The 16,825-nt window shown below is 40.9% G+C and overlaps 1 protein-coding gene across 1 annotated transcript in view; it reads left to right on the top strand.

Annotated features, from left to right (window-relative positions):
* Window positions 1–16,825, top strand: part of sel1l (SEL1L adaptor subunit of ERAD E3 ubiquitin ligase) — a 60,664-nt gene that overhangs the window by 12,911 nt on the left and 30,928 nt on the right. Inside the window, exons 2-5 of the mRNA XM_059962461.1 lie at window positions 5,584–5,618; window positions 6,691–6,850; window positions 12,634–12,792; window positions 16,645–16,750. Of these exons, the coding sequence (XP_059818444.1) occupies window positions 5,584–5,618; window positions 6,691–6,850; window positions 12,634–12,792; window positions 16,645–16,750 (460 nt within the window). The remainder of the gene's footprint in view (window positions 1–5,583; window positions 5,619–6,690; window positions 6,851–12,633; window positions 12,793–16,644; window positions 16,751–16,825) is intronic.

The following is a 16,825-nucleotide window of genomic DNA, read 5'->3' as shown; positions in this document are numbered from 1 at the left end:
AATGAGTCCTGACATTGCATTTGCCTTCCTCGCCACCAACTCAACCTGCAAGTTAAAATTTAGGATTTTCTGCACAAAGAATCCCAGATTTCCCACAAAAATGTCAGATTTTTGGATTTTCTCCCCATTTAGAAAATGGGCTGTACATTTATTTCTACTACCAAGATGCATGATGATGCATTTTCCAACATTGTGTTCCATTTGCCACTTGCTTGCCCATTCTCCTAATCTGACTAAATCCTGCAGTTTTCCTGTTCTCTCAATGCTGCCTGTTGATCCACCAGTTTTCATATAATCTGCAAACGTGGCAACAAAGCAATCTAAATCATTGTTATATAGCATAAAACAAAGTGGTCCTAACACTGATTCTTGCAGAAGACCGCTAGTCATTGGCAGCCAACTTTGGCAAACTCTTCTCTCTTACCATTGTAGTTTCCTTTACTCCACTGAAATACTGCTATGTCACACTTTACTTTCTTCGTATCAAATTTCAGGTTGAACTCAATTCATATTGTGATCACTGTCTCCTAAGGATTCCTTTACCTTAACCTCCCTAATTGCCTCTGGTTCATTACATAACACTGAATCTAATATAGCTGATCCCCTAGTAGCGTCAATGACAAACTGCTCTAAAAAGCCACCTTGTGGGCATTCAACAAACTCACTCATGAAATCCATTACCAATCTGATTTTATCAATCTACCTTCATGTTAAAATCTTTCATAACTATCATAACATGGCCGTTTTGAAGTGCCTTTTCTATGTTCTGTTGTAATCTGTAGTCCACATCCCAGCTACTGATTGGAGGCCTGTTTAGAATTGTCATCGGAGACCCTTGCAGTCTCTTAACTCAACCCACAAAGATTCAACATCTTCTGATCCTATGTCAGATCTTTCTAATGATTTGATTTTTTTCTTATCAACAGAGCCACACTACCCCCTCTGCCTACCTTCCCATCCCTCTGATACAATGTGTAACCTTGGACATTCAGCTCCCAACTACAACCATCCTTCAATCACAATTCAGTGATGGCCACAAAATCATACCTGACAATCTGTAAGAGTGCAACAGGGTCATCCACCTTATTTCTTGTACTTTATGCATTGAGATAATAACACTTAGAGTGTTGTATTTGCTACCCTTTTTGATACTGCATTCCTAATGCACTGATATTCACCATGCTGGCCGTAATTTTGTACTATCATCCTGACAGCCTGACCACATGTTATCTTTGTCTTTTTTTAACCATCCATCCTATCCTGAGACCCTTCACTTCTGTTCCCATGCCCCTGCCAAATTAATTTAAACCCCCTCCAACAGTTGTAACAAACCTGCCAGCGAGAATATTTGTCTCCCTCGGGTTCGGCTGCAACAATTTGTACAGATCATACTCTGACAGAAGAGATCCCAATGTTCCAAGAATCTGAAGCCCTGCCCCCTGCACCAGCTTCTCAGCCACACATTAATCTGCCAAGTCATCCTGTTTCTACCCTCACTGGTGCGCAGCACAGGCAGCAATCCAGAAACTACTACCCTGGTGATCCTGCTTCTCAGCTTTCTGCCTAGCTCTCTAAATTCTCTTTTCAGGATCTCTTTGCTTTTCCTTCCAATGTCATTGGTACTAATGTGTTCCAAGACATCGGGCTGCTCTCCCTCCCCCTCCAAAATGCCGTGGACACGGTTTGAGATGTCCCTGGCACCTGGGAGGCAATATACCATTTGGGTGTCCCGTTCATGTCCGCAGAATCTCCTGTCTGATTTCTTATTGAGTTGCCTATCACCATTACTCCCCCCTTCTGCTCAGTGCCATAACCTGGTCTCCATGGTGTCGTTCCCCTGGGAAGGCCTTCCCTCAACAGTATCAAAATCATTGAAGGCCACTGAGGTGCTCCAGGCCAACTGTCTATTCACCTGCCTATACATTCTGTCAGTCACCCAGCTACCTGCCTCCTGCAATGCAACTTGGGGGATGTGCTAGGAAAATAGCATCCAAGATCCTCACCGCTGATGCCAATCTCTTTTCTTGCTGTTGCCATCAGGAAGAAGGTACAGTAGCCTCAGGACTCTCACCACCAGATTCAAAACCAGTTACTACCCCTCAACCATCAGGCTGTTGAACAAACGGGGATAACTACACTCACTTGCCCATCATTTGAGATGATCCTCACAACCAATGATCTCATCTTAAGGACTCTCTCATTATCTCATGTTCTTATTATTTATTGCCATTTATTTATATTTACATTTGCACAGTGTCTTCTGCACTCTGGCTGATCGTTCATTGATCCTGTTACAGTTACTATTCTATAGATTTACTGAGTATGCCCACAGGGAAATGAATCTCAGGGTTGTATGTGGTGACATATGTATGTACTTTCAAAATAAAATTTACTTCGACTTAGAAGCTTGGAATGGAGATGGTTGTGAAACACGTTCAGTGCCAATAAGTTTATAGTTAACAAGGCTAGTTAACTGACAACTACTTTTAACTCTTGTTAACATTGTGAAATGTTGGTCTTGCTCCAGAGGCACAATATTTATTATTCAGTGTTTATAAAGTAGTTGAGCTTTATGTATTTAAGAATCATGAGATGAGAAGTAAATATTGCATTTTCAGTACATTGCCTTGAGTTTTTTAATGAGGCAAGCCAGTGCTTGGGGAGCATGCCTTATCAGAATAGGTTGAGTGAACTCGGCTTTTTTTCCTTGGAGCGACAGAGGATGAGAGTTGACCTGATAGATGTGTACAAAATAAAGAGAGGCATTGATCATGTGCATAGTCAGAAGGTTTTTCTCAGGGCTGAAATGGCTAGCACATGAGGGCATAGTTTTAAGGTGCTTGGACGTAGGTACAGAGGAGATGTCAGGGGTAAATATTTTTTAATGCAGAGAGTGGTGGGTGCATGGAATGGGCTGCCAGCGGCGGTGATGGAGGCAGAAACGATAGGGTCCTTTAAGAGACTCCCGGATGGATATATAGAGCTTAGAAAAATAGAGGGCTATGGGTAAGCCTAGGAAGTTCTAAGGTAAGGACATGTTTGGCACAGCTTTGTGGGCTGAAGGGCCTGTATTGTGCTGTAGGTTTTCTGTGTTTCTACTCTTCAGTGATTGTTTTACAAAACATGAAGATTCAGTTGTAAAATCCTGCTTTCCAATACAGTTGGCCCTCCTTATCCCTGGTGGATTGGTTCCGAGACCCCCCCACAGATATCAAAAAATGCGGATGCTCAAGTCCCTTATTTAACCTGGCTCAGTGCGGTGGACATTATGACCTGGCGGTGCAGCTCTGAACCCATGGTATTTCTGTTCACGAAAATAACCACGATCATGATTGAAAATAAGGTGGAAGTAATAAAGCGATTGGAAAGAGGTGAAACACCATCAGTCATTGCCACAGTCGGTCAACGACTGGAACAATTTTAATGAAACCCTGCCCCAATGAAAGCTACAATTATTACTAAGCAATGCAGTGGTTTAATTATTGAAATACATATGTTTCTTAAGTGTTTTATATGCATGGAAAGGTAAAATATGTACTATATACTAAGAAAAATGTGTGACTGACACTAAATAACACCGGATGTACTGTTCTGTCTTCAAATCCGACTTAAAGACGGACTCAGGAATGGAACTCGTTCATAACCCGGGGACTACCTGTACTTTTAAGTCATTTCTAGATTACTTATAATACCTAATACAATGTAAATGCTATGTGAATAGTTATACTGTATTGTTTAGGGAATAATGACAAGAAAAAATAGTCTGTACATGCTCAAACAATGAATGCTGGAGAGAGAACTTCCAGGTTTTCCAGATCCACAGTTAGTGGAATCCACAGATAAGGATCTTTGGATTATCTTTGCATCTTTGTCCTTTTCTTCCAACTCAAATGGTTCATACTTCAATCAAAGAATGTATACAGTATGCTACCTGTTACGAAGGATGAACAGCACTGATGGGCAGAAGGGTGCAGGGTTGCCCATGTCCCCCTCCCCTGGGAGAATTACAAACCGTTACTGTTGCCAGACTGCTAATGAGAGAGAAAGAGATGGAACAAAAACATTATGGGACTGGAACATTTGCTTCAGATAAGGGATAGATAACACAGGGAGAAAGAGACTTGTTGTTCCACCATATTATGACTCCCAAAAGATTTATGGCTTCGGAGAAGGATTGTTTACTTGGTACCATTCTGTTCATTAAAATTCCTCAGTGGACAGCCAGAGTGGGCTGGTTTGATGGACTAAGCCATTCAAAACTGATTGACACCTGAGACCCCGTGAGTAGGGATAAAAGTGAGGTCTGGGGAGACACCCCTCAGACACACCAAGAGATGCACCAGGAGACACACTAGTGAGCACTGCTTAAGTGTTGGAACCCACGAGAAAGTGTGGAGAGTCGGAGACCGAACAAAGGATCGGTCAATTTTAACTCAGTGTTTATAGCGAGGCCGGTGGGGGCTTGTGTGTGTGTCCACCCTTGCCTGGGTGACGAGTCCACCATAGAAGAACGGTCTAGCTAAAGGCAAGAGGGGTCATACCTGAATGGCCACAACAACACATCGATGGATCACGAACGTAAAGGAAGGTTTGACTGGCTGTCACTGTTTTCTCTCTCTCTCTCTCTCTCTCTCTCTCTCTCTCTCTCTCTCTCTCTCTCTCTCTCTCTCTCTCTCTCTCTCTCCCCCCCCCCCCTCTCCCTCTCTCTCTCTCCCCCTCTCCCCCTCTCCCCGATTTGTATAGTTTACTAATAAACACTGTTTTGAAAATAGTACCAGACTCCAACAGATACTTATGTCTTTGCTGGTAAGACACCCAGTTACGGGGTACGTAACAAACCTGAAATCTTACTCTTCACAGATATCCATGCAATAAGAAACTCCACATTGAACGAATGATAGAAACATTAGAACATCAAAGATCCTGCTGCCCTCCCACGCACAAGCAAAAACAATGGCTCTCCCCTTCCCCCACACTTGAGTCAGCAGAAGTACTGACCCACTTAGCAAAAGCCCCACCCCCAGAGACCTTGATCTGGAGTTCATCAAAAACTACAGTCCCTAGTCCACCCAGTACTTTGGTGTCTCATACAGGCTCTCTTGATAATGTAAGTTTGCAGGAGAAAGCCAGAGAATGGAGCATGAACTTGGTGGGCTGAAAAGCCTAAGTTATAAAAGAGTGATGCTTGAAAGTTCAAATCATTGTATCGGTCACATTTACTTTGTAAATAGAAGTGGAATGAGATAGTTTCTTACTCCACCATATTTTAACATTCTGACCACTTGTATCGATATGTATTATTGTAAAATATACTTAACCCTAGAGGTGTTTATTGGATGCTTTTGATGCTTTGAATGATTACAAGAAATTTTTCTGCTGTGTAAAGTAAACATTAACTTGGTTTGGGAAACATTGTTGAGGAATTCACAGTATTGTGTGGACATTTGTTTACGGAATAACTATTTTCCAGTGTCTTAAAAACTTTTAAATTCATTTTTCAGTATATGGGTTTAAATGTTTGAAGTGTGACTGTCTTGTGCTTTTACTCCAAGTTAATAATGTGTATCTACTTTTTTCCCCCAGATGTGCAAGAAATTGATGAGTCACTGGAGTCAAAGGTAAGCTTACATCTATGCTATGTCAAGAAGCTACAACAGGGCTAGATTGATAATATGATCCCAAGTGACAAATGCCTGATACAGAATGGTAAAAGTGTTATGAGCCATCTCATGCAATTAAGGCAAATGGTATAGATGTTTAAACTTTCCATTTACTTGAAGATAAATTTGTATTTCTTTGAGGAAAGGAGTTGAATAATATAAGATGGTTGAATATATCTGTTGAGGCAGCAAAATTGTGCCATTAATCTTATTTGGTTGCTGCAATGATCATAGTGGTCCATAAGTGGCCCCTCAGGATTGAGGTTGACTTGTCTTCATGTGGATCCTGTGGTGACAAGTTAATATCACACTTGTCCACATGTCCGACATGTGCCTCATTGGATAACATGGTTGTACTACCTTTACAGTTACACGGTGTTCATGAAGCTCCTGCCTTAAATATCAAGTTTCCTTGTCCCATCCCAAATACTCTTCTGTCACCTCTTGGAACAAGGATTCTCAGGATTTAGTGAGGTGTTACATTTTTATCAGGGAGGCTTTGAGGCTATCTTTTCCCCTGACTGAGTGGTAGTCTGTTTGACAGAGCTTGCAGTGGTCTGTTTTCGGGGCTTGGTGTCAGACATATGATAACAAAAACTGACCTGAATGTCAAAGCTGGCTACGTAAGTAGGTTCCAAGTGATGGGGATGTTGTTCTTGAAGGGAGTGCCGATCTCCTTCCTTCGAATTCGGAGGACAAGGCATGATCATTGGAATGTACTGGGTTTTAGACATGTTCTAAATTTGTCTTGCAATTTTGTGTGCTTTATGTGAACACCATTCAACTCCTTTTGCAAACACTTCAATTTAAATATCTTTGTATTCAGAATATTCTATAACTTCTGAGTCAGCATTTAATCTTCACCAGACACTACAGAGGTAAACGTATTTTTGTTCAGATGATGAAGCATGGCTTCTCTGGCGGGGGGGTGGGGGGGAGTGGATTCTCTGCTTCTAGCCATTGATTTTATATTAGAAAACATGCAGTATTTGTCAGTGATTGAATAATGAACTTGCATATTCCCTTTCAGCCAAATGAACAAAGTGATCAAATGAGAGATCAGCCAACAGGAACCAGAGTCGTTGCTGGGCAGATCATGGACACAGAAGATTTTGAGGAAAGTAAACCCGACAAACATGATGCTGCCTCTGAAGAAGAAAGTGTAAACACAGATAAAGATGTTCAAAAAGGCAAGACATTGAAATCATGCTTTAGTTTGCTTCGTAATTTATTTTATTAAGTTATCAAGGAGTCTGTCCTGTGCACCTCCATCATTGTGTGGTTTGGAGCTGCTACCAAGCAGGATAGAACCAGACTAGAGCGCACAGTGAGGACTGCCGAGCGCATCATTGGAGCCTCCCTGCCCTCTATTGTGGACCTGTACTCTTCCAGGTTGAAGAAGAGGGCAGGGAACATCATAAAGGACTCCTCCCATCCTGCGCATGGACTGTTTGAACTGCTTCCGTCTGGTAGGCGCTTCAGATCCCTCCAGACTAAGACTAGTAGGCACTGGAGAAGTTTTTTACCTACTGCGGTCACTTTGCTGAACAGTTAACTGCCGGTTAACTGTCGGCTAACTATTACTTGGATTGCACTACCTGTATGTATAATCTATATTTTCATTTATATTTATCATTATTATTGTTATGAGCAGAGAGACAACATCTGCCGGAAGTAAATTCCTTGTATGTGTACAGGTACTTGGCGATTAAAGTCTGATTCTGATTCTGAGAGGAGCCATTGTGTATTTAATCAACTCATCCCCCTGCCACACCCTCATCATATTTGGGGCCCCATATCTTAGAAAAGATGTATTCTTATTGGAGAGATTTCAGAAGAGGTTCACGAAGATGATTCTGTGAATGCAAGGGTTAACATATGATGAGTGTTTGGCACTGGAATTTAGAAGATTGCCTGGGAATCTCATTGAAACTTACTAAATGTTGAAAGGACTAGATAAGGTGGATGTGGAGAGGATGTCTCCTATAGTGGAGTATCAAGAACTAGAAGGCACAGCCTCAAAATTGAGGGGTGACCTTTCAGAACAGAGGTAAGAAGGATTTTCTTTTAGCCGGGTAGTGAATCTGTTAAATGCTAAGCTACAGACTGCGGTGTAGGCCAAGTCTGTGCGTATGTTTAAGTGGAACAGGGAATCAAAGCAGATGGCGAGTAGGGGTTGAGTGGGATCTGAGATCAGCCGTAATGGAATAGCAGAGCAGACTGAATGGGCTAAATGGTCTATTTCTGCTCCTTTGTCTTATGGTCTTATCACGAACATCTTGGTTTCTTTGAGCCAAATGCAACCGCAGTTTGTTGGATTTGCGTTGCAGGTGGGCACTGCAGATGCTGCCTAACGTACTGAGTTCCTCCAGCATTTGGTGTATGTTGCCATTAATCCTGATTGTTATTTATTGACCACCTCAAGGCTGTGCCTGTATGTCACATGAAAGTAGCTGGCTTGGCTTCAGTTTTTGAACGTTTGGTCCATGTATAATTAAAGTGAATTTAATTATACATGGACCAATTAATTATACTGGCACCTCAATGACATTATTCTAATATAGGCAAGTACTGTAATGCTAGGTTGACGGGATGGAGGCAAGTCTTTACCAAAGGAAGTGTAAGACTCTCCTTCTGTCTGCTAGCCTGCAGGTTACCCTTGGGCAAAGGTGTAGCACCTGCTTAGTGCCCCTGATCAGGGTCACATGAAGCCATGCAAGCAGGTGGCAAATGGTCATATGAGCAGCTGGTGCATATCACAAGTACTGGTTATGCAACAATTTATAAAGTATTGATGATGGCTGGGGTCTTCCAGCTTGTAAAGACAAACCCCAGGAAATGGAAATCCACTTCTTTAGGAAAACTGCCAAAGAGAGTCATGGTCATGGAAAGAGCATGTTTATCTACATCATACAATATATCACAATACGTCTTTTAAGAAAGAGGATGTGCTGGAGCTTTTGGAAAGCATCAAGTTGGATAAGTCACCGGGACCGGATGAGATATACCCGAAGCTACTGTGGGAAGTGAGGGAGGTGATTGCTGAGCCTCTGGCAATGCTCTTTGCATTATTAATGGGGACAGGAAAGGTTCCAGAGGATTGGAGGGTTGCAGATCATGATTGGAGAGGCACTTAGGTGCGACTCGAGTAGCAGCAGTACTCTCAATGGATACGATTAAATATTCCCGTTTCAGCCTGTTACAGTTAAAAAGCACAACTGCTTCCAAGGTCAGTAGAACACGGAAAACCTACAGCACAGTACAGGCCCTTCGGCCCACAAAGCTGTGCTGAACCTGCATGTCCTTACCTTAGAAATTACCTAGGGTTACCCATGACTCTCTGAGCATGCACCTGTCCAGGAGTCTCTTAAAAGACCCTATCGTATCCACCTCCACCACTGTCACTGGCAGCCCATTCCATGCACTCACCACTCTCTGTATTAAAAAATACTTACCCCTGACATTTCCTCTGTACTTCCAAGCACCTTATATGTGTGCCCTCTTGTGCTAGCCATTTCAGCCCTGAGGAAAAAGCCTCTGACTATCCACACGATCAGTTCCTCTCAACATCTTATACACCTATCAGGTCATCTCTCATCCTCCGTCGCTCCAAGGAAAAAAGGCCGAGTTCACTCAACCTATTCTCGTAAGGCATGCTCCCCAATCTAGGCAACATCCTTGTAAATCTCCTCTGTACCCTTTCTATGATTTCCACATCCTTCCTGTAGTGAGACGACCAGAACTAAGCACAGAACTCCAAGTGGGGTCTGACTAGGGTCCTATATAGCTGCAACATTACCTCTTGGCTCTTGAACTCAATCCCACAATTGATGAAGGCCAATGCATCATATGCTTTCGTAACCAAAGTCAACCTGCGCAGCAGCTTTGAGTGTCCTATGGACTCAGACCCCAAGATCTTGCTGATCCACCACACTGCCAAGGGTCTTACCATTAATACTATATTTGCCATCATATTTGATCTACTGAAATGAACCACCTCACACTTATCTGGGTTGAACTCCGTCTGCCACTTCTCAGCCCAGTTTTGCATCCTATCAATGTCCCGCTGTAACCTCTGACAGCCCTCCACACTATCCACAACACCTCCAACCTTTGTGTCATCAGCAGATTTACTAACACATCCCTCCACTTCCTCATCCAGGTCATTTAAAAAAATATCAGAGTAGGCATCCCAGAACAGATCCCTGAGGCACACCACTGGTGACTGACCACCATGCAGAATATGACCCCATCTACAACTACTCTGCCTTCTGTGGGCAAGCCAGTTCTCGATCCACAAAGCAATGTCCCTTTGGATCCCATGCCTCCTTACTTTCTCAATAAGCCTTGCGTGGGGTACCTTACCAAATGCCTTGCTGAAATCCACATACACCACATCTACTGCCCTACCTTCATCAATGTGTTTAGTCACATCAAAAAATTCTATCAGGCTTGTAAGGCAGGACCTGTCTTTGACAAATCCATGCTGACTATTCCTAATCGTATTATGCCTCTCCAAATGTGAGTGGTGAGTAAGGTGACTGTTAGACACTACAATGTGCTTGGAGCAAGCAGATTTTAAATAGCTTTGGGTGCCTATGCTTGTGTTCAAAAAGCAGTGATTTTTGTCACTGATAGTAAGAGATAAAGCATTGCGATGATTCAGAACTGTTTTGCTCACTGCAGTTTCAAGCATTCAGGTTTGGAGATGTCTGACATGAGAAAATCTGCAGATGCTGGAAATCTAATGCAACGTACAAAATACTGAAGGAGCTCAACTACTGGAGGCATCGCCTATGTAAACAGTTGACGTTTCAGGCTGAGACCTTTTTTCAGGACTGGAAAGAAGAGGGGAGGTTGGAAGAAGTACAAGGTGGCAGGTGATAGTGAAGGGAGTGAAGTAAAGAGCTGGGAATTTGGTGAAAGAGGTAAAGGGCTAGAGAAGGGGGAGTCTGAGAGAGGACTAAGGACCATTTTAAAAAGGGAAGTGGGAAGAGCACCAGAGGGAAGTGATGGGCAGATAAGGAGATAAGGTGGGTAAGCGAGAAACAGGAATGGGAATGGTAATAGAGAGGAAGGGGGTTCGTAGAAGTTCAAGAAATCAATGTTCATGCCATCAGGTTGAAGGCTACCCCGACGGAATACAAGGTGTTGCTCTTCCCACCTATGTGGGCTTATCGTGGCAGTAGAGGAGGCCATGGATTGACATGTCAGAATGGGAAGTAGAATTGAAGTCAGTTGCCACTTGGAGATCCCGCTTTTTATGGTGGATGGAACGAAGGTGCTTGGCAAAGAAGTCTCCCAATCTCACTGATATACAGGAGACCACACTGGGAGCAAGTCCCGACAGACTCTCAGTTGAAGTGTTGCCTCATCTGGAAGGACTGTTTGTTTCCCTGAATGGTAGATGCCTGAAACAGCTGGGAGTGAATATGAAACTTACACTACAAGTTAAGAATTTGAAGGTGTTGACAGTCATCTTGAATGTTCCAGTAAAATGAAGATGCAATTGTTGATAGCATTGTTTGAAGGCAGTCCTTTATCTACACTTGGTGTCTGTGGTGATTTTGTTCACTTACACTCGATCAAAAGCAAGTGGCTGCATACTCTTAATGAACTACTAGGAACTAATACAGTATTATAGTAATGTAGTAGTATTAAATGTTTGAAATTGGGCTGTATTTCATTTAAATCCATAATTTCTTACTCAGTTAAACAGTAGTTTGTCTTTTTATACCTTTTTAAACTATTTTCATGGAACTTTGGTTAATTGGGGCATCTGCTTAATTGAGCCAAAATGTACTGGACCTGGTGTTTCCCAATTAACCAAAACGAATGTATTTGTTTTTAGCTTGCTGTATCTTAGTTTTCAGAATAAAGTTTGCCTTTCATAATGTTATGGTTACCAGCAAAAAAAAATGTTGTTGCAAGCTACAGCTTTTATTTGAAACCATCTGAAACTCTTTGTCTAAAAATAAGATTTCGGTTCTATCACTTGTATGCTATAATGAGCAGTAATTTAAGCAGGTGCTTAGTTCTTTCCTTCGTCCATGATTAATCTTGTGCCACGTATGCAAAGGGAAAGTTCTTGTACACAATGCAAAAGTTTGATGGGGAGTGCCAAGTTTTGATAAAAGTTTCTTCTTATCACTTGATCAATTGGATAAATAAGGTTGCTTGTCAAAGTAATTTGGAACTCGTACAAAATTTTAGTCAGATTTCTGCAATTTATTTGTAGAAGTAACTTTTTTTTAATAAAATTTGTTACTTTTTTTAAACTACAATTTTATTTTTAAGCAACTGTTTTAACTGTCCTTTTAATCTTAGTCATCTATATCAATGATGACGATTTAGGTGCCAAACCAAATTAAGAAATTCAGTTTGTTGGGGCCCGATTCAGCTCACTACTCTGTAACCTCTACACCACTCTGTGCTGGACTAAGGGTCTGAGGATGGAGTCTCGGTGACTTCAGTTCAGAATAATATTTGCTTGTGATTATTGTTTGCATGATTCATTTTTTTTCTCTGGGCATTGGATGCTTGACCTTTTTTTTAATTATTTTTTGTGTTGGTTTCGTGGCTGCCTGTTTGGAGATGCATCTCAAGATTTTGTAATGGAGACATACTTTGATAATGTACTTTGAACTTCTGTTAATCTCATTTTGTATTCTCTATAGCATCTCCTTTCAAGTTGCCTTTTATTACTGAATATGTTATGTTCTAAATGCTGCATCTTTTTCTAAGTTGAAGAATATTTGAAAGCTATTAGTTTCAAAAAGTAACATGTATTTTAGAAATCGGAATTGAATACTTGGGTCAGGAAGGATTATGTGGAGAAGCAAACTCTTCACAGTTCATAACCTTTTAATTGGACTGTAGCTTGTGTACGGCAAGTAAAACTAAGTAATTCTTTTACATTCCTTCCAGTGATGCTTTCTGATTAAATTAATATATTTTGCTTTAAATCCTTTAGCAATTGGTGGGACTGCTGATGGAGAAGCCTGTGTATTTCCCTTCCTCTTCATGAGCCAGGAATATCTGAGCTGTACCACCGACGGAAGAAATGATGACAGACTCTGGTGTGCAACAACATACAACTATAATCAGGACAAGAAATGGGGATTTTGTGAAAGTGGGTACTTTTTATTGTGCATTTTACATATCTAGGTGATTTTGGAAAGGTTCAACATATTTAAAACTTAAATATTATATGTTCAGGTTCTGAAGTGCATTGCAAAGATTTGGGCAAGTTGTTAACTTCCATGTAATGACACAATAGATCATAACAGAATAGCTCTTGACAGGCCAAAATTGTGGTGGGTACCCAGGCAATGTAAGAGTCAACATATTAAGTTTATAAATATGGACTCTCTCCTCTTGTTGAAGCAATCTTAAGATCTTGATCAGCATGTTTCTTTCCCCTGTAGTTAAGTCGCAATATCCTTTGGGCAGCACATACTGGTTGACTTTTGTCTCCACATTTATATTTTTTCCTCACCCCCTTGAGTCCTCTACCATGAAGGCAGTTTGGTCTGTTTCTGGAGTTATTGGCTTGTATTAGTTTGATTTTTATCTACAAATATTCAGCTTGTGTATTGATGCAGCGATGTTTAAATATTGACCCTGCAGACAGTTTGAGTGAATGCTCTTATTGTTCATCTTATTTACCCACCTTCCAAGAGACCCTTCAATATGAGCCAAGCTTGTATGATTTTTGTTCTTAACTGTAAGATGAGGTGATTTTGATGTTTCTTTGGAAGTCAAAAGTGAGGCATAAGACTTCATGGTTGAATGTTATAAGCACAACAAAAGGAAAGACAATGAAAATAAGTTATGGCCATCTCATACTCTGTCTATAAGATCAAAAGAGCGCAGAGAAAATTTACAAGGATGTTTCCAGGACTTGAGGCACGAGTTATAAGGAAAGGTTGAATAGGTTAGGACTTGATTCTCTAGATTGTAGGAAAATTAGGGGAGATTTGATGGAAGGATACAAAATTGAGGGGTATAGATAGGGTAAATGCAAGCATGCCTTTTCCAATGAGGCTGAGTGAGATGAGGAAGAGGTCATGGGTTAAGGATGAAAGGTGAAATGTTTAAGGGTGATATGAGAGGGAACTTAGGGTAGTACAAGTATGGAATGAGCTGCCAATGGAAGTGGTGGATGCTGGTTCGAATTTCAAAAGTTCGAGCAATTTGCTTTGTTACAGTTAACCATATAACCATAACAATTACAGCACGGAAACAGGCCATCTTGGCCCTTCTAATCCATGCTGACGCTTGCACTCACCTAGTCCCACTGGCCCGCACTCAGCCCATAACCCTCCATTCCTTTCCTGTCTATATACCTATCCAGTTTTACTTTAAGTGACAATACTGAACCTGCCTCAACCACTTCTAATGGAAGCTCGTTCCACACAGCTACCACTCTCTGAGTAAAGAAATTTCCCCTCGTGTTACCCTTAAACTTTTGCCCCTAACTCTCAAATCATGTCCTCTTGTTTGAATCTCCCCTACTCTCAATGGAAAAAGCCTATCCACGTTAACTTGATCTATTCCCCTCATTATTTTAAATGAGTCCCCCCTCAACCTTCTACGCTCCAAAGAATAAAGACCTAGCTTGTTCAACCTTTCCCTGTAACTTAGGTGCTGAAACCCAGGTAACATTCTAGTAAATCTTCTCTGTACGCTCTCTATTTTGTTGATATCTTTCCTATAATTGAGTGACCAGAACAGTGCGCAATACTCCAAATTCGGCCTTACCAATGCCTTGTACAACTTTAACATTTGCAAGAAAAAGTTTGTGAATCCTTTGCAATTACTTGGTTTTCTGCATTAATTACTCATCAAACATGGTCTGATCTTCATCCAGTTACAATGATAGACAAATATAGTCTAAACTAATAACACACAAACAATTGTACTTCTCATCAATACGGAGTACACAATTAAACAATCACAGTCTAGGTTAGAAGAAAGTATGTGAGCCTCTGGGGTAGTGCCTTCTACAAAAGCTATTAGAGGTCCAGTGTTCCAGTCAATGAGATGAGATTGGAGATGTTGGTTGTAGACATGCCCTGCCCTATTTATATTAAATAAAGACACACAGGTTACTGACAGAGCCTGCTATTCAAAAAAAAAAAATCTACTTATGTGCACCATGCTTCGATCAAAACAATTTTCAGAGGACCTTAGAAGAAGAATTGTAGAGATAAATGAAGCTGGAAGAGGCTACAAGAGCATTTCTAAGGACAGTGTTCAACCCTCCATAGTAAGAGAAATTGTCTGCAAATGGAGGAAACTCAGTATTGTTACTACACTCCCTAGGAGTGGGCATCCTGCAGATATCACACCAAAAGCACAATGTGCAATGCTGAAGGAGGTGAACATGAACCCAAGAATAACAGCAATTTCTAGAACTTGCTAAAGTCTCTGTTCATGTGTCCGCTACAAAGAAAACACCGAGTAAGAATGGTGTTCATGGAAGGATATCACAAAGAAAACCATTGTTCTCCAAAAAAAAAAACATTGCCACGTGTCTCAAGTTTGCAAAAGACCCCCGAAGTTTCACGACACATCTGGAGCAATGTTCTGTGGACAGATGAGACAAAAGTTGAATTTTTTTGGCAGAAATGCACACAGCTTTGTTTGGAGGAAAAAGGGCACTGCACACCAACACTAAAACCTCATCCCAATCTGCGAAGCATAATGGAAGGCGCATCATTGTTTGGGGCTGCTTTACTGCCTCAGGGCCTGGACAGCTTGCAGTCATTGAAGGAGCAATGAATCGAAAATTGTATTAAGACATTTTACAGAAGAATATCAAGGTAGTAGTCTGTCACCTAAAGTTCAATAGAAGTTGGATGATGCAACCGGAAAGTGATCTGAAACAGGAGTAAATCAGCAGCAGAATGTTTTTTTTAAAAAATGGTTTAAATTTGTGTTTTGGAATTTCAGACCAGACCTTAAACCCAATTGAGATGCTGTTGCATTACCTGAAGAGAGCTGTTCATGCATGTTATCCCAGAAATATTGATGGACTGAAACAGTTTTGTATGGAGGAATGGTCTAAAATTTTTCCCTGCCGTTGTGCAAGTCTGGTCAGCAGCTACAGGAAGCGTTTGGTGGAGGTTATTGCTGCTAAGGGAGGTTCTACCTGTTATTAAATACAAGCATTTGGATACTTTTCCCAGCCTGGACTGTGAATGATTAAACAATATATTCAATAAAGATATGAAAAGTATAATCGTCTGTGTCATTAGTTCAGGCAGATTATGTTTGTCTATTGTAACTTAGATGAAGATCATACTGCATTTTACTAGTAGTTAATGTAGAAAACCAGGTGATTGCAAAGGGTTCAGACTTTTCAACTGTATATGGATGGTAGGGCTATGCAGGGCTGTAGTCTGGGTGCAGGTGAATGGATCACTCTTTCAACTGTATATGGATGGTAGGGGTATGCAGGGCTGTAGTCTGGGTGCAGGTGAATGCGTGTAGGCAGATTAACAGCTTGACATGGATTAGATGGGTCAAAAGACTTGTTTCTGTTCAATGACTATGACCAGAAGTGAAGCATATTGTTATTAAGATATAACCTTTGAAATGACCAGAATCAAGTGGTGTGGCATCTATTACAGAAAAACTAAAAGTTCTAGAATATATAGAATCAGGAATGCTACAATTATTGAAAATTCACTGAACGATTACACATACAGTATATAGGTGATCGTGTAAAATTTAAATAAACATAGGAAAATTAAATAACAAGAAAAAATAACAATTTTACACCCTAACCCATCTAAAATCTAGCCTCAACCGGCTAGTAAACAATTTTCTCTCAATTTGCCACTCAAGTTTTTGCTTTTATAAGTCAGTTTATTTTAATTCATATTAAATCAAGAAGTCTTGAGTTATTGTAATGGTAATTTTAAAATTAAAACTCACATTGGCTATTCACTCACTTACTCTACTACCTCTGTTCTAGCTGATGAAGAGGCCAGTCAACGCAAGATTGCACAGGAAGCAGAGAGAATTTACCATAATGGAATGAAAATGATCAATACTACAAGTAAAAAGAACCAAAAGAAAGAGTAAGTATCCTGATCTCATTTGGAATTGGTCGTTGTGCTCTATTCACTGGATGTGAACAACCTGCAAGCTGATAG

The sequence above is a fragment of the Hypanus sabinus genome, chromosome 2, assembly GCF_030144855.1.
Source record: "Hypanus sabinus isolate sHypSab1 chromosome 2, sHypSab1.hap1, whole genome shotgun sequence".
Taxonomy (NCBI): domain Eukaryota; kingdom Metazoa; phylum Chordata; class Chondrichthyes; order Myliobatiformes; family Dasyatidae; genus Hypanus; species Hypanus sabinus.
This window is presented reverse-complemented; position numbering and strand designations above follow the sequence as displayed.